The sequence below is a fragment of the Oncorhynchus mykiss genome, chromosome 18, assembly GCF_057628025.1.
Source record: "Oncorhynchus mykiss isolate SJ-2025 chromosome 18, ASM5762802v1, whole genome shotgun sequence".
In the NCBI taxonomy this organism is placed as follows: domain Eukaryota; kingdom Metazoa; phylum Chordata; class Actinopteri; order Salmoniformes; family Salmonidae; genus Oncorhynchus; species Oncorhynchus mykiss.
The window spans coordinates 13,224,097-13,247,369 of record NC_143039.1 but is presented as its reverse complement, the minus strand read 5'-3'; the positions used below and the strand labels follow the sequence as shown (position 1 = coordinate 13,247,369).

The following is a 23,273-nucleotide window of genomic DNA, read 5'->3' as shown; positions in this document are numbered from 1 at the left end:
GATCCATCCTCAGTCTAACTGTTTTAAAGTCACCATTGGCCTCATGGTGAAAACCCTGAGCAGTTTCCCTCCTCTCCGGCAACTGAGTTAGGAAGGACGCCTGTATCTTTGTAGTGACTGGGTGTATTGATACACCATCCAGTTAATTTAATAACTACACCATGCTCAAAGGGATAGTCAATGTCTTTTATAAAATGTTTTACCCATCTACTAATAGGTGCCCTTCCTTGTGAGGCATTAGAAAATGTCCCTGGTCTTTATGGTTGAATCTGTGTTTGAAATTCACTACTTGACTGAGGGACATTTACAGATAATTGTATTTGTGGGTTACAGAGGTGAGGTAGTCATTCAGAAATCATGATAACCATTATTATTGCACACAGAGTGAGACCATGTGACTTGTTAAGCTTGCCATAACAAAGGGGTTGAATACTTATTGACTCAACGTTATGGGGTACTCCACTGGCGTTATGGGGTACTCCACTGGCGTTATGGGGTACTCCACTGGCGTTATGGGGTACTCCACTGGCGTTATGGGGTGTTCCACTGGCGTTATGGGGTACTCCACTGGCGTTATGGGGGTATTCCACTGGCGTTATGGGGGTATTCCACTGGCGTTATGGGGGTATTCCACTGGCGTTATGGGGTACTCCACTGGCGTTATGGGGTGTTCCACTGGCGTTATGGGGTACTCCACTGGCGTTATGGGGTACTCCACTGGCGTTATGGGGGTATTCCACTGGCGTTATGGGGGTATTCCACTGGCGTTATGGGGGTATTCCACTGGCGTTATGGGGTACTCCACTGGCGTTATGGGGGTATTCCACTGGCGTTATGGGGGTATTCCACTGGCGTTATGGGGGTATTCCACTGGCGTTATGGGGGTATTCCACTGGCGTTATGGGGGTATTCCACTGGCGTTATGGGGTACTCCACTGGCATTATGGGGTACTCCACTGGCGTTATGGGGGTATTCCACTGGCGTTATGGGGTACTCCACTGGCGTTATGGGGTATTCCACTGGCGTTATGGGGTATTCCACTGGCGTTATGGGGTATTCCACTGGTGTTATGGGGTATTCCACTGGTGTTATGGGGTAAAGACTAAACAGTTTACAGGCCTGCCATATATAACACTTTCTGGCCAACTGGTGGTTTAGTTCCATCTGTCCTCCAACTGTTGGTTTAGTTCCATCTGTCCTCCAACTGGTGGTTTAGTTCCATCTGTCCTCCAACTGGTGGTTTAGTTCCATCTGTCCTCCAACTGGTGGTTTAGTTCCATCTGTCCTCCAACTGGTGGTTTAGTTCCATCTGTCCTCCAACTGGTGGTTTAGTTCCATCTGTCCTCCAACTGGTGGTTTAGTTCCATCTGTCCTCCAACTGGTGGTTTAGTTCCATCTGTCCTCCAACTGGTGGTTTAGTTCCATCTGTCCTCCAACTGGTGGTTTAGTTCCATCTGTCCTCCAACTGTTGGTTTAGAATCTACAGATGTGGTTTTCATATTCAGATGGTAAATAGTCATAGTAGAATTCATGTTGATACAACAATACCCAATATCTAGTCATGTATCCATGCCCTTGTATGTGTGTGGTATTGTGTGTAGGCCAATGTTACAATCTCAATTTAATCCATTTTAAATTCAGGCTGAAACACAATGTAGAAAAGGTCAAGGGATGTGAATACTTTCTGAACACACTGTATATGAAGTCGTATGTATGTCTCACTGACTGGTTCTTCTAATGTTGTTCACACAGGAGACCACGTTGAGACATTCTCTACATCCAGAGAGAAACAACAGCAAGGTCACAGAGCTAAGAGGTCTCACCACTGCCCACATTGTGAGGAGATTTTCCCAATTCTATCAAAGCTAAAAATAAATCTAAAAATGCAAAAAGGAGAGAATCTGTATTCCTGTACTGGCTGTGAGAAGAGCTTCACAACATCAAGGGCTCTGACAGTTCATCAGAGAGAGCACACAGGAGAGAAGCCTTACTCCTGCACTGACTGTGGGAAATGCTTCAATAGATCATCTAAATTAACCATTCATCAGAGAGTGCACACAGGAGAGAAGCCTTACTCCTGCTCCGATTGTGGATCGAGTTTCTCCCAATATGGCCACTTAAAATCACACCAACGTATACACACCGGAGAGAAGCCATACTTCTGCGCTGACTGTGGGAATAGCTTCACAACATCTAGGGCTCTGACAATTCATCAGAGAGTGCACACTGGAGAGAAGCCTTATTTCTGCTCTGATTGTGGAAAGAGTTTCTCCCGATTGGACACCTTAAAAAATCACCAATTAATACATCAAGGACAGAAGCCGTACTCCTGCTCTGACTGTGGGAAATGCTTCATTAAATCAGCTAAATTAACCATTCATCAGAGAGTGCACACTGGAGAGAAGCCTTACACCTGCTCTGACTGTGGAGAGAGTTTCTCCCGATTGGATGCCTTAAAAAGTCACCAACTAATACATAAAGGACAGAAACCTTACGTCTGCTCTGACTGTGGGAAGAGTTTCTCTCAAATGGGCAACTTAAAAACCCACCAACGTATACACTCAGGGGAGAAGCCATTCTCCTGTTCTGACTGTGGGAAGGGATTCTCAGTATCGGGCAACCTAAAAACTCACCAACGTATACATAAAGGAGAGAAGCCATTCTCCTGCTCTGATTGTGGGAAGAGTTTCTCCATGTCAGGCAACTTAAAAACCCACCTACGTATCCATAAAGGAGAGAAGCCTTACTCCTGTTCTGACTGTGGGAAATGCTTCAAAACATCAGCAGAGGTAAATGTTCATTGGAGAACACACACAGGAGAGAAGCCTTACCACTGTGACTGTGGGAAAAGTTTCTCCAGGTTGAATACCTTAAAAACCCACCAACGTATACACACAGGCGAAAAGCCATTCTCCTGCTCTGTCTGTGGGAAGAGTTTCTCTGTATCATGCAACCTAAAAACCCACCAACGTACACACACAGGAGAGAAGCCATTCTCCTGCTCTGACTGTGGGAAGAGTTTCTCCATATCGGGCAACCTAAAAACCCACCATTGTATACATAAAGGAGAGAAGCCTTACTCCTGCTCTGCTCGTGGTAAATGCTGAAGTAAACGTTCATCGCAGAACACACAGGAGAGAAGCCTTACCACTGTGACTGTGGACAAGAGTTTCTCCAGATTGAATACCTTATAAACACACCAACATATACATAAAGGAGAGAAGCATCATCAGTTCTCTCAGACCAGCGGAGATTAAAGTCACTCCATCACTTAATTCTCATCTCATAAAGGAAGTGGTAACAAACAGTTCATTTGATCAAAAGAAGAAAGCGTAGCACACTGTTGTTTCTCACTGTGCAGTGGAAGAGGAGCGTTTTCTACAACGTTAGCCTCTACTTTACCGATCAGTGTGTTTTGTTAGCTTCTACTGTAGAGATATTGAGATCACCATGGATTTGCCCTTAGGGTTGAATACCTTCTGAGGTGTCTCTCATTGAAACAATAAAGTCTGAGGGTTGAGGGTTGACTGGGTGGTACTGCTTTCATCTAAAGTTTTCTGTGGGAATGAGTTAGTAGATACAACATGTATCAGATAGAGATCATCACATCATCAGTTTTCACCATAAATTTGTCTGGATTATTTCTTGCTACTAAATTACTATTTGTTTAATGATACACAGGCTATGAAATGACGACATGTTTATTAAGTTGTCTTTTTTTAACAAACTACATGTGTTATTTTAGTCATTGATGATGAACATGTTTGGATAACTGCATTGATCTGCCAATACATTGTGTAGGTGTATTTGTGTTGGTCAATCTCTTCTCTTTTGTATTATTATTCTTGTGTACAGCTGGCTGGAGTGTTTACGGACATATGGGGGGTAGAAGCGGTTAAGAAGCCTTTTTGATCCGATACCGCTTGCCGTGCGCTAGCAGAGAGAACAGTACTATGACCTGGGGGATTGGAGTCGTTGACAATTTTTGGGGCTTTCCTCTGACACCGCCTAGTATATAGGTCCTGCTTGGTCCTAGTGGTTTACTGGGCCGTACGCACTACCCTCTGTAGCGCCTTACGGTCAGATGCCGAACAGTTGCCATACCAGGCAGAGATGCAACTGGTCAAGATGCTCTTGATGGTGCAGCTGTAGATCTTTTTCAGAATCTGGGGACCCATACCAAATCTTTTCAGTCTCCTGAGAAGACTGAAATATACTAATTCCTTATCCATGTCTGAATTTCTGAACTAAATCATATCAAAACCATTCAATTGTACAACATGTCCTGTTATCTTTGTAACAAAATGATGCATGTTAATTAAAACAATTATACTATAAATACAGGCGAAATAAACATCCACAGAAATCCCAATTATACTCATTATTCAGCTTGAATCTTTCCAAAACATGTTTCGCGGGATAAATGCTTTATAAAAATCAATAAACATAAGAAAACTATCATCAAGGATGAGGTCATTATAGTCAATCATATCTAAGATCATCCTGATGTTATTACTAATGTGTTGACCATGCAGAAAACCAGATTGTTCTTCATCAGTGATAGGATGTAAACCTTGCTTTAAACTACCAACTACAAGGGCAAATTACTTTCCATCCCAGAATGGAACAAAAAGGGCAAAAAATTGGTGTGGAAAATGATTCTGATTAATCGTTGCTTGTTGGAGAACGTTTTTTAGGAAAAGGATGTTCATTCGGGAAACCCTTTAGAAGGCACGGGGACGGTGAAGTCGGCGCGGGGACGGTGAAGAAGGCGCGGGGACGGTGAAGAATGCACGGGGAGAAGTGGATGCAGTCAAAGTAACCAGGAGTGGTATGGTGTTGATATCGTGTAGTCATAGTAACCAGAAGTGGTATGGCGTTGATATCGTGTAGTCAAAGTAACCAGAAGTGGTATGGTGTTGATTTCGTGTAGTCATAGTAACCAGGAGTGGTATGGTGTTGATAGCGTGTAGTCATAGTAACCAGGAGTGGTATGGTGTTGATATCGTGTAGTCAAAGTAACCAGAAGTGGTATGGTGTTGATATTGTGTGTATCTAAAGAGCAAAATGAGCGTGTATTGTGGATCACGAAGTTAACGCATGAAGTGGACAGCTTTGATTTTCATAGCAGGGCAGCGATAAAAGCTGTTTTGCTGAGTGTGTACCGCTGTATGGAGAGTGGGGAATAGAAGCAAAGTTTATCTGTAGTATTGATGTTTTGCTGAGTGTGTACCGCAGTATGGAGAGTGGGGAATATAAGCAAAGTTTATCTGTAGTATTGATGTTTTGCTGAGTGTGTACCGCGTTGTTGTCATGGAAATTCTAACGAGAAAGGAGAGAGACCAGATTCTTCAAAACAACATTTATTTGAATTAAGATTTGCAAAACTGAGACTGGTCAAACATCACCTCAATGGTGTATGGTTGAGAGCCCATTGATACAAAGATACGTTATTTTATAGTACATGCATAAACGCCCTTTGCACAACATTCTACCCAATAATCATAAGTGCAGAGCGAAGAGTCGTTCTCCTTTTCTCTAGGCCCTAGCCAACAGGACACATGCTTACAAGTTTTGGGGTTTTGCTTTTGATGTCTTATTTTTGTTTACAATTCTATACATTTTGCTTTCAATTGATTGGTTTTTGATTTAAACATCTATTATTTCACCCGTCCTCAAAAATATGTTTACATTCTCAACTTTATTTTTATGTTCACAAATGATTTTGAATTCAATACTAATGGTGTCAAATTGACCCCATACATTATCATGGTTGCAAGCTATATTGGCGCTACATCTAGACGTTAAGGAGAAAGAGGTACAGAGAATATTTAGGAGAAAGAGGTACAGAGAATATTTAGGAGAAAGAGGTACAGAGAATATTTAGGAGAAAGAGGTACAGAGAATATTTAGGAGAAAGAGGAACAGAGATTATTTAGGAGAAAGAGGAACAGATAATATTTAGGAGAAAGAGGAACAGAGAATATTTAGGAGAAAGAGGAACAGAGAATATTTAGGAGAAAGAGGAACAGAGAATATTTAGGAGAAAGAGGTACAGAGAATATTTAGGAGAAAGAGGAACAGAGAATATTTAGGAGAAAGAGGAACAGAGAATATTTAGGAGAAAGAGGTACAGAGAATATTTAGGAGAAAGAGGTACAGAGAATATTTAGGAGAAAGAGGTACAGAGAATATTTAGGAGAAAGAGGTACAGAGAATATTTAGGAGAAAGAGGAACAGAGATTATTTAGGAGAAAGAGGAACAGATAATATTTAGGAGAAAGAGGAACAGAGAATATTTAGGAGAAAGAGGAACAGAGAATATTTAGGAGAAAGAGGAACAGAATATTTAGGAGAAAGAGGAACAGAGAATATTTAGGAGAAAGAGGTACAGAGAATATTTAGGAGAAAGAGGAACAGAGAATATTTAGGAGAAAGAGGAACAGAGCCTTCATCCTAAGAGGAAGCCACAGAGAAACGTGTGAAGTCTGCAGTGCTTGTTCTCTTATGGTCATAGGTCTGTCTTCCCACACACAAGTTCATTAATGCAGTAGTTTAAGCATTTAATCACAAACAAACCTTAATTCCTAATAATCTTAATTTCTGTCACCACACTCTGTAAAGCTGGGATATATCAGTTACGTAGTAAGAGCGTTCATGTAAAACCTGATGCAATGCAAGAAGTCTAAAAAGTGTAAAGTGTTTGCAGACAGAAGGAATATGTTTCAACTGTGGTGGGGGTCCTATTCCTGAATTCCCAGAGTCCCCTGTTAGGGTGAAAGAGGTTGAGGGGTCAAGGATCAGGGCTGTACAGCAAATCGTCAATGTGGAGACAGTGAAGAGAGTTGAAGGGGAAAAAGGCCACAGTTTTGAAGAAAATCGCAACCAGTTGCACATATTGTACGTCAATCAAGTGATCTGGATACACTTATTGTGAAGAAGATGGATTTTGTAGCATTTATAGCCACAGTTAATTGTACTGCACAAGAAATCCAGTAAGATGGACATCCTTATATCTGCATTTGAGGAGTTTTTGGGCCTATATATATATATTACCCACCTGTAGTGTAGGTGTCAGAATGCCATTATACCAAAAATAAGATGTCGCCAAAGGGTTTTATATCCAATATAAACTACAGCCTTCCAACGGGAGTCATAGTGTGCAGAATAAGGAAGGAGCTGGGCAGAGCCAAGCACGAGCTAGCAAGATCCTATTGGCGCATTCTAGCATTAATCTGCATATTTCGTTCGGTAACGCCTCCTATTTGAAGTGCACTTGTACAATAACTCAATTCGCCTTTGCACGCCTTATAAACGACGCGATTGTTAACTTTTGCAAGGGTGAAGTCTACTAACCTTATTCTACTCTGTTCATAAGCATTTTAGTTTTTGGAACAAAAAACTGTATTGACATCAGATGTTTCTTCGATGAGAAAATGCTAAATGTCGGCCCAAATCCATCTCTTTTCATCTTCTCCCACTGCCACACAGAGTGTAATCGTCAAGCGGATGCTTCACATTTATACATCCGGTGAAATATCTGTCTCATTGTTCTATCTGTGATGTCGCTGTTGAACTGTGGTAGTGGAGGAACAGGAAGTAAAAACAACAACAAAGAAAGCCGCAGAACTGTGCTGTCGAAACGATATGTATTACTACAGGTATGTAATAGCACGTTTAAACCTAATTCCGAAAGAATATGTCATAACATATCAGGTAACAAATCCGTATACTATCATGTTAGGTGTAACGTTTGGTAAAGGTTTTATGTGCTGTTTTTTCCCCCCGTTAAACCGAATGAGTGAAGAACGCGATAAAAGTTATTTTACAAGTCACATAGCTAGAGACCTTGGTTTGTCTAAGTGAATGTACATTTCAGCAAGGTCATTTCATAAAGAATCGATTTATTTGACATTTCTAAATTAGTGACACGAGCTGCTAAAATGGCGGCGCCAACAACTGCGTCACCAGACTTCAGTACAGGCAGTGCGGATGCGACAGAGAGTAGATGAACGCTCGGAAATCCCGCTCCCTGCTCCACGTTCTTTCCAAATGCTCCGCTAAAAACTGCATTTAGTTTACAGGAAAGAAAATTGCCGCTCCATTCATTAACATCACAATGTAACCAACACCCATCTATTTTTGTGACTACACGGACCTACCATTTTGATTTTGAAGTATTGAAACCAAGCCATTTGATTTGAATTAAACGTTTTTAATAAACATGAAAAGGTGAATGTAAGAAGCGCTCATTTCAAATAGGCTACCTGTCCTATTAAACAGCATATAACACTATAAATAGGCTACCTGTCCTATTAAACAGCATAAACCACTATAAATAGGCTACCTGTCATATTAAACAGCATATACCACTATAAATAGGCTACCTGTCCTATTAAACAGCATATAACACTATAAATAGGCTACCTGTCCTATTAAACAGCATATACCACTATAAATAGGCTACCTGTCCTATTAAACAGCATATACCACTATAAATAGGCTACCTGTCATATTAAACAGCATATACCACTATAAATAGGCCAGGTGCCAGACAGGGAGCCTAATAAGGAAATTAATAATTTAGGTTATATTATTTCAATTATTTATTTCAAGGCTATAGCCAACAAAGAAACACATTGTGAAGCGAGTGCGACTAGGGTTGCCAACTTGCTCACTACCAAATAAGGTACAAAAGATGGCGTGCACGGTGACACGGCGTGGGTATGGTGTTATGGGAATGAATATACAGTGTATTCAATTGGAAAGGAAAAAGGCATTATGAGTTATGTGAGCTGGGCAAGTAGCTTTCACAATGCGATTGTTGTCACTGCTCAATAACTGGTAAACGGAGTGGTGTTTTCCATTATCTGCTGCATCGGCTGTGATGTCTAATATCCTGTTCATGCTTTTCCAGACAGTTCATCAGAGCTTGATGTTTGCCATTTGCAGTTTCATCACTGTCTTCATTGAAAGTCAAGAAACGTGCACTGCACCATCAGACACAGAGAAATATCTCAGGCACACTGGAATTGTTTTTCTATTTCCCTTGTTTGAGGCATCACTGGCAACTGAGAAATACACGCTCACCTTCCGTAGGAGGCAGATCATCATTTTCCGCAGTAGACGTCACGAAGAATGCGCCGATATTGCTAGCACCTTTAGCTAGCGTGGCCTTCTAGTGCATTTCTGTGGATGCATGCCGAGTTAGGTCACTCTCCCCTCCATTGGCCAATTGAGAATTCCTGACGGCATAAAGTACAGAAAGCTTTCGTCGAGTCACCACTGACGGGCTTAACCCACGTCTTTGTTACGTCACAATGTTTGTTGTAGCTGCACAGCCTTTTTTTTTTTTTTTTTTTGCAGGTTTATCCTTATTTCCTTGATATGCAACAACAACAACATAAATTACTTTACAGGGATTGGCGCGTTTATACGGGACAAGGGAGGTCCCGTATGGGACAAACAAATTTAGCCCAATATAAGGGACATCCCGGCTAATATGGGACAGTTGGCCACCCTAAGTGCGACACTAGACTGGTAGGGAGTCAGAGACTTTAAGCGCTCAGCATTTTAACAGCATTTAGTTGTATTAAATCAGTCTATAATACCGGTAATATAGAATATACAGTGCATTCAGACCCCATTACTTTTCCCACATTTTATTACATTACAGTCTTGTTCTGAAATGGATTAAATCGTTTTTCCCCTTCATCAATCTGCACACAATACCCCATAATGACATCACAATACCCCATAATGACAAAGCAAAAACTGTTTTTTTTAGACATTTTTGTCAATTTATTAAAAAGTATGTGTGTGTGTGTATATATATATATATAGCATTTCCATATTCAGACCCTTTACTCAGTACTTTGGTGAAGCACCTTTGGCAGCGATTACAGCCTTGAGTCTTGTTGGGTATGAAGCTACAAGCTTGGCACACCTGTATTTGGGGAGTTTCTCCCATTCTTCTCTGCAGATCCTCTCAAGCTCTGTCAGGTTGGATGGTTAACGTCGCTGCATAGCTATTTTCAGGTCTCTCCCAAGATGTTCGATCGAGTTCAAGTCCAGGCTCTAGCTTGGCCACTCAAGGACATTCAGAGACTTGTCCCGAAGCCACTCTTGTGTGGTCTTGGCTGTGTGTTTAGGGTCATTGTCCTGTTGGAAGGTGAACCTTCGCCCCAGTCTGAGGTATTGAGTATTCTGGAGCAGGTTTTCATCAAGGATCTCTCTGTACTTTGCTCTGTTCATCGTTCCCTCATTCCTGACTAGTCTCACAATCCCTGCCTCTGAAAAACATCCTCACAGCATGATGCTTCCACCAGATGTGACGCTTGGCATTCAGGCCAAAGAGTTCAATCTTGGTTTAATCAGACCAAAAAATCTTGTTCCTCATGGTATGAGAGTCCTTTAGGTGCCTTTTGGTAAACTCCAAGCAGTCTGTCATGTGGCTTTTACTGAGGCGTGGCTTCCATCTGGCTACTCTACCATAAAGGCCTGATTGTTGGAGTGCTGCAGAGTCGGTTGTCCTTCTGGAAAGTTCTCCCATCTCCACAGAGGAACTCTGGAGCTCTGTCAGAGTGACCATCGGGTTCTTGGTCACCTCCCTGACCAAGGCCCTTCGCCGCCGATTGCTAAGTTTGGCCGGGCGGCCAGCTCTAGGAATAGTCTTGGTGGTTCCAACTTCTTCCATTTAAAAATTATGGAGGCCGCTATTCTTGGGGACCTTCAATGCTTCAGAAATGTTGTTGGTACCCTTCCCCAGATTTGTGCCTCGACACAATCCTGTCTCGGAGCTCTATGGACAATTCCTTCGACCTCATGGCTTGGTTTTTGCTCTGACATGCACTGTCAACTGTGGGACCTTATATAGACAGGTGTGTGCCTTTCTATATCATGTTCAATCAATAGATTTTTACCACAGGTTGACAACAATCAAGTTGTAGAAACATCTCAAGGATGATCAGTGGAAACAGGATGTACCTGAGCTCAATGTCAAGTCTCATAGCAAAGGGTCTGAATACTTATGTAAAATGAGGTATTTCTATATATTTTTTTGAATATATTTGCTAAAATGTACAAATGTATAATGATTATGGGTTATTGTGATGTCATTCTGGGTTATTGTGATGTCATTCTGGGTTATTGTGATGTCATTATGGGTTATTGTGATGTCGTTATGGGTTATTGTGATGTCATTATGGGTTATTGTGATGTCATTATGGATTATTGTGATGTCATTATGGGTTATTGTGATGTCATTATGGGTTATTGTGATGTCATTCTGGGTTATTGTGTGTCGATTTGATGAGGGGGAAAAATGATTTAATCCATTTTAGAATAAGGCTGTAACGTAACAAAAATTTGAAAAATGGAAGGGGTCTGAATACTTTCTGAATGCACTGCAGGCTGTGACTTGCTTAGGCTCAGTGACTTGCTTAGGCTCAGTGACTTTGAATTTATATTTAGAAACACCAGTTTGGCCAGAGTTTGTTTGCTTCTGGTTCACATGATGGTGCCTGGAGAGCAGGCCAGCAGCGGAGAATATCCTCTCCGCACTTGCAGAGCCGCTGGGGATGGCAAACACCTTTTTTGGCCACTCTTTCCAGGCTGGGCAGGGATGCAGAGTTGTTGTTTTTCTTCCTATAGGTAGGCCTTAAATTTTTTAGGCAAAATAACCCAAACCTAAATATAAAGCTCCTTGAAAGTGTGACTATGCCAGGCCTATTGGGCCTAATTCAATTATGGCCTATCGTCTAGATAATAGAACCCCAGTCAGAATGAGCTCTTACTCTGATCAGAGAGAGAGAGAGAGACAATTTCACGGTCGCACTCCAGTTGTGAAGCTTAATGTAATGATTATCAGTTTTCTACATGTGTACTAATATTCAGACACATTCAGTTGTTTCTGATCTATACTTGTTAATATGGTGTGAATGGGAAATACAATGTGTGTGACTTAAATAATAGTTAAGACAAGGTTATTGTAAAATAGCACATAGTGCTGCTTAAAACATACTAACTTTGTACTAAATGGGCGTTTGTCATTTATTTGAAATTAGGATATCTACTATAGGTTAAGTGGACTTACGTTGTGTCATTTTAAAGTGTGTACTTTGTGTCTAATGTGAATGAATGAATGTTTTGTTCTCAATGCTTAGTTACCTGATCTATTGAAGTGAGAATTGAACAAGAAGAAATAATCATGTATTTTTAGAGAATAAAGACTGTGCCAAAACTGTCATCAATAACTTTTTGTGTCTGTTTCTCATTGTTACTACAGGACGACTATAATTAAGTCTGAGGCTGGTAACATCAACAGTGAGGACAAACCCAGCCTGCCTCTCTCCTTCCACACTGAGTCCAAACCTACAGTCACTGGGTCCAAACCTACAGTCACTGGGTCCTGATTGTGACAGTGGAGCCCAGTTTGCACTGCAGGATCCAGAGATGGCATCAGTGAAGCTGGAAGACTGCAGTCAAACACTGGAGCTGAATGTCAACATTAAAGATGAAGAAGAGGAGGAGAAGATTGGGGAACCTGTTTCTCGTGGTAAGAGCAGGTTCTATCTAACTAAGTTTGTTGTTCATTCCAACTTCCCACTGTGTATGAAAAGTTGCAGTAGAACTGTTTCATGATGAACTGTTTCAATGAGAAGGTAGATGTTATTTCATGCTACTGAGACTTGCCTGGTTTGACACCAGTAAAGGGAACGTTTTATTCACTGGGCTGTCTGGAGTGATCAGATAGTAGACTAAAAGAAGGGAAGATGACAAACTTCCAGTGTTTTAAAGTTCTATGAAATAAGTCTGTAGTTACTAACCCTTGTGATAGTGAGTGGAGGATGATATGAAATTAGTCTGTGTCGTTACTAACCCTTGTTATAGTGAGTAGAGGATGATATGAAATGAGTCTGTGTAGTTACTAACCCTTGTGATAGTGAGTGGAGGATGATATGAAATTAGTCTGTGTCGTTACTAACCCTTGTTATAGTGAGTAGAGGATGATATGAAATAAGTCTGTAGTTACTAACCCTTGTGATAGTGAGTGGAGGATGATATGAAATTAGTCTGTGTCGTTACTAACCCTTGTTATAGTGAGTGGATGATGACACGCCCCTTTTTAGCTTTCATCTCTTACCCACTTTTAGAATAGTTTTATTCCCCTGTATTGTACAGCCTACTGATATGAATACATATGTTACCCGGTACAGACAGAAGAGGACCGGTCACCCCTTTGAGCCTGGTTCCTCTCTGTTTCCTCCAAGGTTCCTGCTTTCTAGGGAGTTTTCCCTAGCTGCTGTGCTTCTACATCTGCATTGCTTGCTCTTTGGGTTTTTGTAAAGCACTTTCTGACAACTGCAGATGTAAAAAGGGCTTCATAAAATACATTTGATTGACATGTGTATCACACCAACTGACTGGTTCTTCTGATGTTGTTCACACAGGAGACCATGTTGAGACATTCTCTACATCCAGAGCGCAACAGCCGGAAGATCACAGAGCTAAGAGGTCTCATCACTGCCCACATTGTGAGGAGATTTTCCCATTTCTATCAAAGCTAAAAATACACCTAAAAATACACACTGGCGAGAATCCGTATTCCTGCTCTGACTGTGGGAAGACTTTCTCCCGATTGGATACCTTAAAAACGCATGAACGCATACATACAGGAAATAATCCGTATTCCTGTACTGACTGTGGGAAGACTTTCTCCCGATTGGATACCTTAAAAACGCATGAACGTATACATACAGGAGAGAATCCGTATTCCTGTACTGACTGTGGGAAGAGCTTCACAACATCAGGAGCTCTGACAATTCATCAGAGAGTGCACACTGGAGAGAAGCCTTACTCCTGCTCTGACTGTGGGAAGAGGTTCTCTCAACAGATCCATTTACAAAAACACCAACATATTCATACTGGAGAGAAGCCTTACTGCTGCTCTGACTGTGGGAAGAGTTTCTCTCAACAGAACCACTTAAAATGTCACCAGCGAATACATACAGGCGAGAAGCCTTACTCCTGCCCTGACTGTGGGAAGAGTTTCATCCGATTGGATATTTTAAAATGCCACCAGCGAATACATACAGGAGAGAAGCCTTATTGCTGCTCTGAGTGTGGGAAGAGTTTCTCCCAACTGGGTAACTTAAAAACACACCAACTTATACATAAAGGAGAAAAGCCTTACTCCTGCTCTGACTGCGGGAAGTGCTTCACAACATCAACTGATGTAAAAGTTCATAAAAGAGCACACACAGGAGAGAAGCCTTACTACTGCTCTGACTGTGGGAAGAGTTTCTCCAGATTGTATACCTTAACAACACACCAACGTATACATAAAGGAGAGAAGCCTCATCAGTTCTCTCAGACCAGCTAAAATTAAAGTCATTACATCACTTAATTCTCCAGAAATCATAGTATACTCTATTGTGTTCCTGTTGTTTCTCACTGTGAGAAAAGGGAGCGTTATAGAATCTTAGCCTCTCTCTACTTTACTGATCAGTGAGCATCTTGTCAGTTTTGGTGTGTTTTGTTAGCTTCTACTGTAAAGATATTGAGATGACCTTGGATTTGCCCTTAGGGTTGAATGTCCTCTGTGAGGATGGTTGACTGGGTGGTGCTGCTTCCCTCTGCAGTTTTCTGTGGGAATGAGCTGGTAGAGGAACATTGTCATTGATGATGAATATGTTTAGATAGCTGCAACTTAACTGATCTGCCAATTAAAAAAAATAAAATAATAATAATAATAAATAAATAAATATTTTTTTTAAATACATTGAATTGTACATGAATGTGTCCTGGTCAAACTATTTTCTTTTAAAGTTAGTTATTTCATATTAGATCTGACAGTATGAATGGTTCTTATGGTTGTATTCAGTTCTTCATATTAGATCTGACGGTATGAATGGTTCTGATGGTTGTGTTCAGTTCTTCATATTAGATCTGACAGTATGAATGGTTCTTATGGTTGTGTTCAGTTCTTCATATTAGATCTGACAGTATGAATGGTTCTTATGGTTGTGTTCAGTTCTTCATATTAGATCTGACAGTATGAATGGTTCTTATGGTTGTGTTCAGTTCTTCATATTAGATCTGACAGTATGAATGGTTCTTATGGTAGTATTCAGTTCTTCATATTAGATCTGACAGTATGAATGGTTCTTATGGTTGTATTCAGTTCTTCATATTAGATCTGACAGTATGAATGGTTCTTATGGGCTGAGTGCCTGGAGTGCTTTGGTATGACTACAATCAGGAGTTCTCTCTGACCCGGTGATCTCAACAGGATTTAACCACATGTCTCTATTACACTCCAGCCCAGAATGGGGCAGTGATGTACAGTTAATGTTGGTTTGAACACTACCAATAAACACCATAGAAGAAGAATGTATACTTAGTGACCACACCCGTTCCCCATGCTGCAAAACAATGAGTGTGCATTCAGTGACCACACACAATGAAACATTTTGTAAGTACATTTATTTTAACAACATCAGGTTTTTTGTTAATTGTTTCTAGTGATGGGGAATCAAAGTTTCCTGAATCATTGAGGTCTTCCAGCCAATTGTGTTGAAAATAGGGTGAGGCACATGGGCTACTGACATCTTACTACTCAACATACACTTATTATTACTTTCTTAGCTACAGTACACACATCTCCCTGGCATGTTACATCATTTATGCAGCAGCAAACAAGACATTTTTGGACTCACCTTGTTGTGCTGTGCTCACTTGAACAGGAAGGTGGCGCGGCGGTCCTTCTTGTGGGCTCTAGAACGAGGCCAGAGTTCCCGAATTGGAATTCCGAGTTGGATTACCGTTCAAAATGTGTTTTTTTTCTGTATTTTCACCAGTTGGAGCTAGTTTTGTCCGAGTTCCCAGTTGTCTTGAACTCACTGAAATCTGAGATTTAGCAGTTCTGACTTTCCAGTTGTTTTGAACGCAACAGAAGTCATGCTGGATTGACATTATGGTCAATGTATTCACACTTTTCTGGCCCCTGGTGTTACCTCCTTTTTTGTGATATCCAATTGGTAGTTATGATTTTTTTCTCATTGCTGCAACTCCCCTACGGACTTGGCAAAGGTCGAGAGCCAAACCACACTGCTCGTTTAACCCAAGAGCCTAGCCGCACCAATGTGTCAGAGGAAACACTGTTGAACTGATGACCAGAGTCAGCTTGCAGTCGCCCCGGCCCACCACAAGGAGTCGCTGGAGCACCATGAGACAAGGACATCCCTGCCGGCCAAACCCTCCCTAACCTGGACGATGCTGGACCAATTGTGCGCCTCCTCATGGGTCATGTGATACATGACTATCTTACAAACTAATGTAATAGTATTTATTCAACCTTTAAACAAATAAAACATCCATGGACATATTTTGGGGTGACTGTAACTATAATGTTCTTATGTAATCAGAGACGGTGAGCTTGCTCAGGACAGCAGGTTTCAGTTCTGTGAGATCTTCATAATTGTTGTAATAATCTGTCAGAACCTTATTGAACAGCGTTTACCACATGCACCATGAACTATTAATGCAAACTCAACTAAAGCACAGTGAGAACACATTGTTGTTGGATAAATAAACTAAATATCTAACATTGTTTTCCCATTTGGACTTTGTTGTGCTTTTATATGGTTGAAAGTGCAGTGATAATAGTGGTGACGCTTCATTCAGGGCAGGTGGAACAGAGCCTGTTTTGAGTCCCACCTGTTTAGCTAAAAATAAAATGTTATTTTGGCATTAATATGTGTCACATATCAGTTTGCAAACAATGTAAAAAAATATATTGAGTTAATAAAGCCGCATACAAACATATATATATATATATATATATATATATACATATAAAAACACCTACTTTTATAACACCTACTCATTCAAGGGTTTTTCTTTATTTTTACTATTTTCTACATTGTAGAATAATAGTGAAGACATCAAAACTATGAAATAACACATGGAATCATGTAGTAACAAAAAAAGTGTTAAACAAATCAAAATTGAGATTCTTCAAATAGCCACCATTTGCCTTGATGACAGCTTTGCACACTCTTGGCATTCTCTCAACCAGCTTCATGAGGTAGTCACCTGGAATGCATTTAAATTAACAGGTGAGCCTTCTTAAAAGTTAATTTGTGGAATTTCTTTCCTTCTTAATGCGTTTGAGCCAATCAGTTGTGTTGTGACAAGATATTGATCCCTCAATCAATATACCTATACAGAAGATAGCCCTATTTGGTTAAAGACGAAGTCCATATTATGGCAAGAACAGCTCAAATAAGCAAAGAGAAATGACAGTCCATCATTACCTTAAGACATGAAGGTCAGTCAATACTGAAAATGCCAAGAACTTTGAAAGTTTCTTCAAGTGCAGTCGCAAAACCATCAAGCGTTTTGACCGCCACAGGTAAGGAAGACCCAGAGTTACCTCTGCTGCAGAGGATAAGTTCATTAGAGTTACCAGTCTCAGAAATTGCAACCCAAATAAATGCTTCACAGAGTTCAAGTAACAGACACATCTCAACATCAACTGTTCATTGCAGACTGTGTGAATCAGGCTTCATGGTCAAATTGCTGCAAAGAAACCAGTACTAAAGGACACCAATAACTAAAGGACACCAATAACTAAAGGACACCAATAACTAAAGGACACCAATAAGAAGAAGAGACTTGCTTGGGTCAAGAAACATGACCAATGTTCATTAGACCGGTGGAAACATGACCAATGTTCATTAGACCGGTGGAAACATGACCAATGTTCATTAGACCGGTGGAAACATGACCAATGTTCATTAGACCGGTGGAAACATGACCAATGTTCATTAGACCGGTGGAAACATGACCGATGTTCATTAGACCAGTGGAAATTTGTCCTTTGGTCTGGAGTCCAAATTGGATATTTTTGGTTCCAACCGCTGTGTCTTTGTGATACATGGTGTGGGTGAACAGATGATCTCCACATGTGTATCTCCCACCGTAAAGCATGGAGGAGGAGGTGTGATGGTGTGGGGGTGCTTTGTGATACATGGTGTGGGTGAACGGATGATCTCCACATGTGTATTTCCCACCGTAAAGCATGGAGGAGGAGGAGGTGTGATGGTGTGGGGGTGCTTTGTGATACATGGTGTGGGTGAACAGATGATCTCCACATGTGTATCTCCCACCATAAAGCATGGAGGAGGAGGTGTGGGGGTGCTTTGTGATACATGGTGTGGGTGAACGGATGATCTCCACATGTGTATTTCCCACCGTAAAGCATGGAGGAGGAGGTGTGATGGTGTGGGGGTGCTTTGGTGCTGCTTCCCTCTGCAGTTTTCTGTGGGAATGAGCTAGAAGACAACATGTATCAGATAGAGATGGTGTGATGATCAGTTTTCACAACTAGTTTGGGATCATTCTTTACTACTAAATGACTATTTATTTAATGATAAACAGCTATGAAATGACTTCATGCATTTATTCAATAGTTTTTTCAAAACTAGATTTGTTATTTTAGTCATTGATAATAAATGTGTTTGGAAAACTACATTCAAGCCAAATAAATTGATCTGCCAATGAAAAATCAAGTTTGTATATGAATTTATGCTGGTCAAACTCTTCTTTTGTATAATGAATTACAATAAACGATGTTTCAAGTGACATATTTAGTTTGTTTCTGAAGCCAAGGAGGACAGGAAGTTGAAATGAGCATGTCACGACATCTCTACACATTGGGACAAGCCAATTTGCTATTCACCAATATTATCTCAATCAAATCAGTGATGACTGTTTAACAGTCTTATGGCCTGGAGATAGAAGCGCTTTCATTTTCTCTGTCCCAGCTTTGATGCACCTGTACTGTCTCCGCCTGATGGTAGCAGAGTGAACAGGCCGTGTCTCGGGTGGCGGAGGTTCTTGATGATCTTCTTGGCCTTCCACAGAGATCATCTACAATACATATGTAATGGGTTGAAAAACGTAGACAAGAAAACAGACAACGCTTTAGTTTTTTAAACCAAGTTTCTATTTGTCTAGCTAATCAATCTATATTTTATATTCTACATGGTTTAGTAGTAGTTAGTCCATCAGTCCAATAATGTCGCTGTTGCACTGGGGTAGTGGGGGGGGGACAGGAAGTTCCGGGTTGGCGCCACCATTCTTCGGAATAAAGAAAAGGCCAGAACTGTGCTGTCCGTTTATCGTTATTTCTACAGGTACGTAATAGCACTAATATCGAAAGAACGTCATAACATGTTAAAAAAATAAATCCGTCAATGTATTATCACGCTTGGGAAAGGTTTTGTGGTTATGTCAAACCGAGTGAGTGAAGAACGTGATAACAAATATTTTACAAGCACTACACGTTTTCAATTGTGAGGCTTTCCTTGTTCGTACTTAGCTCAGTCTGTTTCGCCTGGGGATGTTCAGTACAAAAACGTTTTGGAAAGTTGCAGATAGAAATCCCCTGAATAGAACTGACATGATTCCTTGGAATCAGAGGCATGTTTGTTCTACATAATACATTTATATCTGGTCATGGCCAACTTCTCCCGTCTCCCCGCTTGTCCCTACGTATGTGAAGATAGCCACAATAACGATTAGCCACAATAGTGGAATTTGCGTTTCGCTCTCAATGAAAATGATGCAAACTGATTCAAATTAATGGAATCGTGTCATATTTGGACTAGAAACGCTAAACATGTGTGGAATGTAACTTAATTTAAAATGAATTACAATAATTCATTAATTTGAAAATAGACAGATCACAACGTTTGAAATCCCACTGTGTATGTATTAGACGCATAATTGCATTGTGAACATTTTTATATGTACTTATGAAACTGGTTGGATTGTGCACCCATGAAACCGGTGATACCCACAGAATACAATTACCAAGAGTTAACACATATTAATGTCTTAGCTCTTATTGCAGGACTTTGACTGAATACTCACCTTCCCAGTCAGTCTATTACAGGGGTTCTCCAGTACTATTTGAGACATGACACATTTCCTAGGTGGCAAAGGTCCAGATGGATATTGTCATTTATTGGCGTTGTAACAAACCCCCAACTTGCAACCACAAAATCTTCACAACCCTCTTGTTGGCAGGTTTAAATGTAATATCACACAATTCTATACATTTTGCGACGGGGCAACATTTTTTTTGCAACCAAAAAAGTATTATTATATATATTTTGGGTTCCGAGGTCCGTATTGACCCAGTCTGGATCCGGACCGTGGTCCGTATTGACCCATTCTGGATCAGGACCGTGGTCCGTATTGACCCCATTCTGGATCCGGACCGTGGTCCGTATTGACCCATTCTGGATCAGGACAGAGGTCCTCCAGTTGAGTATGGAGGGTCTTTTGTTTGTGTTGGACATTCATATTGCACTCTACAGTCTTACCTATGGATTGTTCAGCCTACTCAGTGACACCCACAGAACACAACTATGTAGAGTTTACACAAATATTAGCATCTCAGCTCTATTGCAGGACTCTGAAACCTCTGTTGTCCGGGAGTTGAACCCTCTGTGTTAAACACATTGATTCTCATTGCAAATCAGCTCTGGATAACTCCTGATAAAGTTGGGTAGCTGATGGGCCTATTCAGAGCTTAAATAGACAACATGATTATTCACAGGAACCAGGACTAATAAAGCCAATGCAACTGACTGTTTTTACAAACGCTAGGCCTACCACATGGATGGACATTCATAAAATTCCATTGCAGGCCGATCCTAGGATACACCCCAGTAAACACAGACCGACGTCTTTTGGATGTCATTTTTTGACTTGGACGGCAGGAGAAATGTTCAAAAGCTAAAACAAAAATGTGCGTTTGAGGATAGAAAGTGTTAAAAATATATATATAATAATAATGATGATTGTGGGATCATTTTGACGGTACGGGTTGCATCATTAAGGACAGCGGTTTTTATCAACACAAGATCGTTAAATGGAAACAACCTAGCTGGCAATTGTCGGATCTGTTTTCTATGCAAACGATTTCTAAATGTCGACGACAAAGTTACTGGACAAGTTTTTGGAAACATAGCTAATATTTCACAAGATTGGAAAGCACTACAGCAGAGTACAGGAAAGAAGAGTTTAGATCAGTACAGTACCGAGTATAGTACAGTATAACGTACTGTATTGTACTCTACTCTAATGTACTTCGTTAGGGCTGGGCGGTATGGAATAAATATCATACAGCTGTATCTTCAGTTTTTCAAACTTCTGGGCGATTCAAGATATCTACATTTTGTTTTTCTCTAAATAAGCGTTGTACAATTAAAGGTCAAATACACTGCCTTTCTAACAATCAATAATCGAATGAATTCAGGGCTTGTGAAGTTATACCGAGGCTAAATATAAGCCTTCCACAACCATAACACCCACTAATAATTGTGTTATTTTATCAAAATGGTTTAACCTGGTTTTTGTTGTTTTTACAATCACTGATCTGGCTTTCAAGTCTATGAAAATGCCCTTTTTTTGTTACAAATGTAACTAGAACCATGTGCATAATGCACATTCACTAACAATGACTTCTTGTATCAGGCATTAGGCTATAGAATATTAACGCGTCTCATCAACAATCTCTCAAGCCCACGTGCTAGTGTTTAGCCAGCGTATCTTTATATTTCGGGTTTAGCCAACTTGGATCCATTTGTTAGATAACAAGGTTTAACAGTTGGATGGTTATGAACACACCCTTCTTTCTGTCTCCAACTGTTTGAAAAGCTTGTTAGCCTGTCCACTTTGTTCAGATGTTGAAATCAAGGGGCCAACCTTATTACTCAGAATGAGAACGAGTGGCTAATTCCTTACCGTGTATTCGGAAAGTAACTTACTGCGATCTTGTACTAAATGTTTTTTGAGTCATTTATGCATTTATGTGAAATTAGGAAATCTACGATAAATTAAGTGCACTTATGTTGTGCAATTTAAAATGTGTACTTTGTGTCTAATGTGATCTAATGTTTTGTCAAGGATTACCTGATCTACTGAAATGAGATAATTGAACAAGAAAAAATAGAAAATATTTTTACAGAATAAAGTGCCAGAACTGTCAAGAAAATAACTTTTGTGTCCGTTTGTCTTTATTACTACAGACCGACTCAGATTAAGTCTGAGGCCGTTAACGTAAACAGTGAGGACAAACCCAGCCTGCCACTCTCCTTCCACACTGAGTAGAAACCTACAGTCACTGGGTCCTGATTGTGACAGTGGAGCCCAGTTTTCTCTGCAGGATCCAGAGATGGAATCAGTGAAGCTGGAAGACTGCAGTCAAACACTGGAGCTGAATGTCAACATTAAAGATGAAGAAGAAGAAGAAGAAGAGGAGGAGAAGATTGGGACATCTGTTACTCATGGTAAGAGCATGAGTAATAGACCGCCATACGTTTTGACCCAGTCTATTAATAGGTTTAATTCTGTAGTTTTGACAACACATATCCCTGAATGACTGGTCTGTCTGGCATGTTCAGAGAGTAGACTAAAGAGGTGAAGTAGACAAACTGCCAGTGTTTTAAAGTTCTATGAAATTAGTCTGTGTCGTTACTAACCCTTCTGATAGTGAGTGGAGGATTATATGACTCATCATTTTCGCCCCCTTTTTGGCTGAGGTTGTTGAATAGCTTTTAAGTCTGACCCAATTTAGTCGATTGGTCGATAGGCTGTTGGTCGACCAATATGTTTTTAGTCGAGCAGTGGCATATATATATATATATATATATAATATATGCATTTACGAGTTGTCAATTTATTCATTGACAGGAGTGCTCCAAACAATAGACAATCTCGAGTAAGGACACGCACCTATGCTACCTGGCCTGATTAAGCATAGAAGTAGGCCTAAAGGCTACTTGACATGATTACACATTGAAGTAGGCCTATAGGCTACCTGGTCTGATTACACATTGAAGTAGGCCTATAGGCTAGCTGGCCTGATTACACATAGAAGTAGGCCTATAGGCTAGCTGGTCTGATTACACATAGAAGTAGGCCTATAGGCTAGCTGGCCTCTGTGTAAATGTAGGCCTATAGGCTACTTGACATGATTACACATAGAAGTAGGCCTATAGGCTAGCTGGCCTCTGTGTAAATGTAGGCCTATAGGCTTCTTGACATGATTACACATAGAAGTAGGCCTATAGGCTAGCTGGCCTCTGTGTAATTGTAGGCCTATAGGCTACTTGACATGATTACACATAGAAGTAGGCCTATAGGCTACTTGACATGATTACACATAGAAGTAGGCCTAGAGGCTACCTGGTCT

At 40.6% G+C, this 23,273-nt stretch overlaps 2 protein-coding genes across 5 annotated transcripts in view; both read left to right on the top strand.

Annotated features, from left to right (window-relative positions):
- LOC110515909 (uncharacterized) overlaps positions 1-23,273 on the top strand; it is a 113,752-nt gene that overhangs the window by 65,946 nt on the left and 24,533 nt on the right. Inside the window, exon 1 of one of the 4 annotated variants that reach the window (XM_090207094.1) lies at positions 19,124-19,203. The exons of the other annotated variants lie outside the window; for them this stretch is intronic. The gene's annotated coding sequence lies outside the window, so the exon portion shown is untranslated. Of the gene's footprint in view, positions 1-19,123; positions 19,204-23,273 lie in introns of those variants that run through there. 4 annotated transcript variants of the gene reach the window in all.
- On the top strand, positions 1,663-4,373 carry LOC110527261 (uncharacterized). The gene has a single exon (XM_090207110.1). It carries the CDS (start codon positions 1,711-1,713, stop codon positions 3,106-3,108), a length of 1,398 nt encoding a protein of 465 aa, XP_090063236.1. The 5' UTR covers positions 1,663-1,710; the 3' UTR covers positions 3,109-4,373.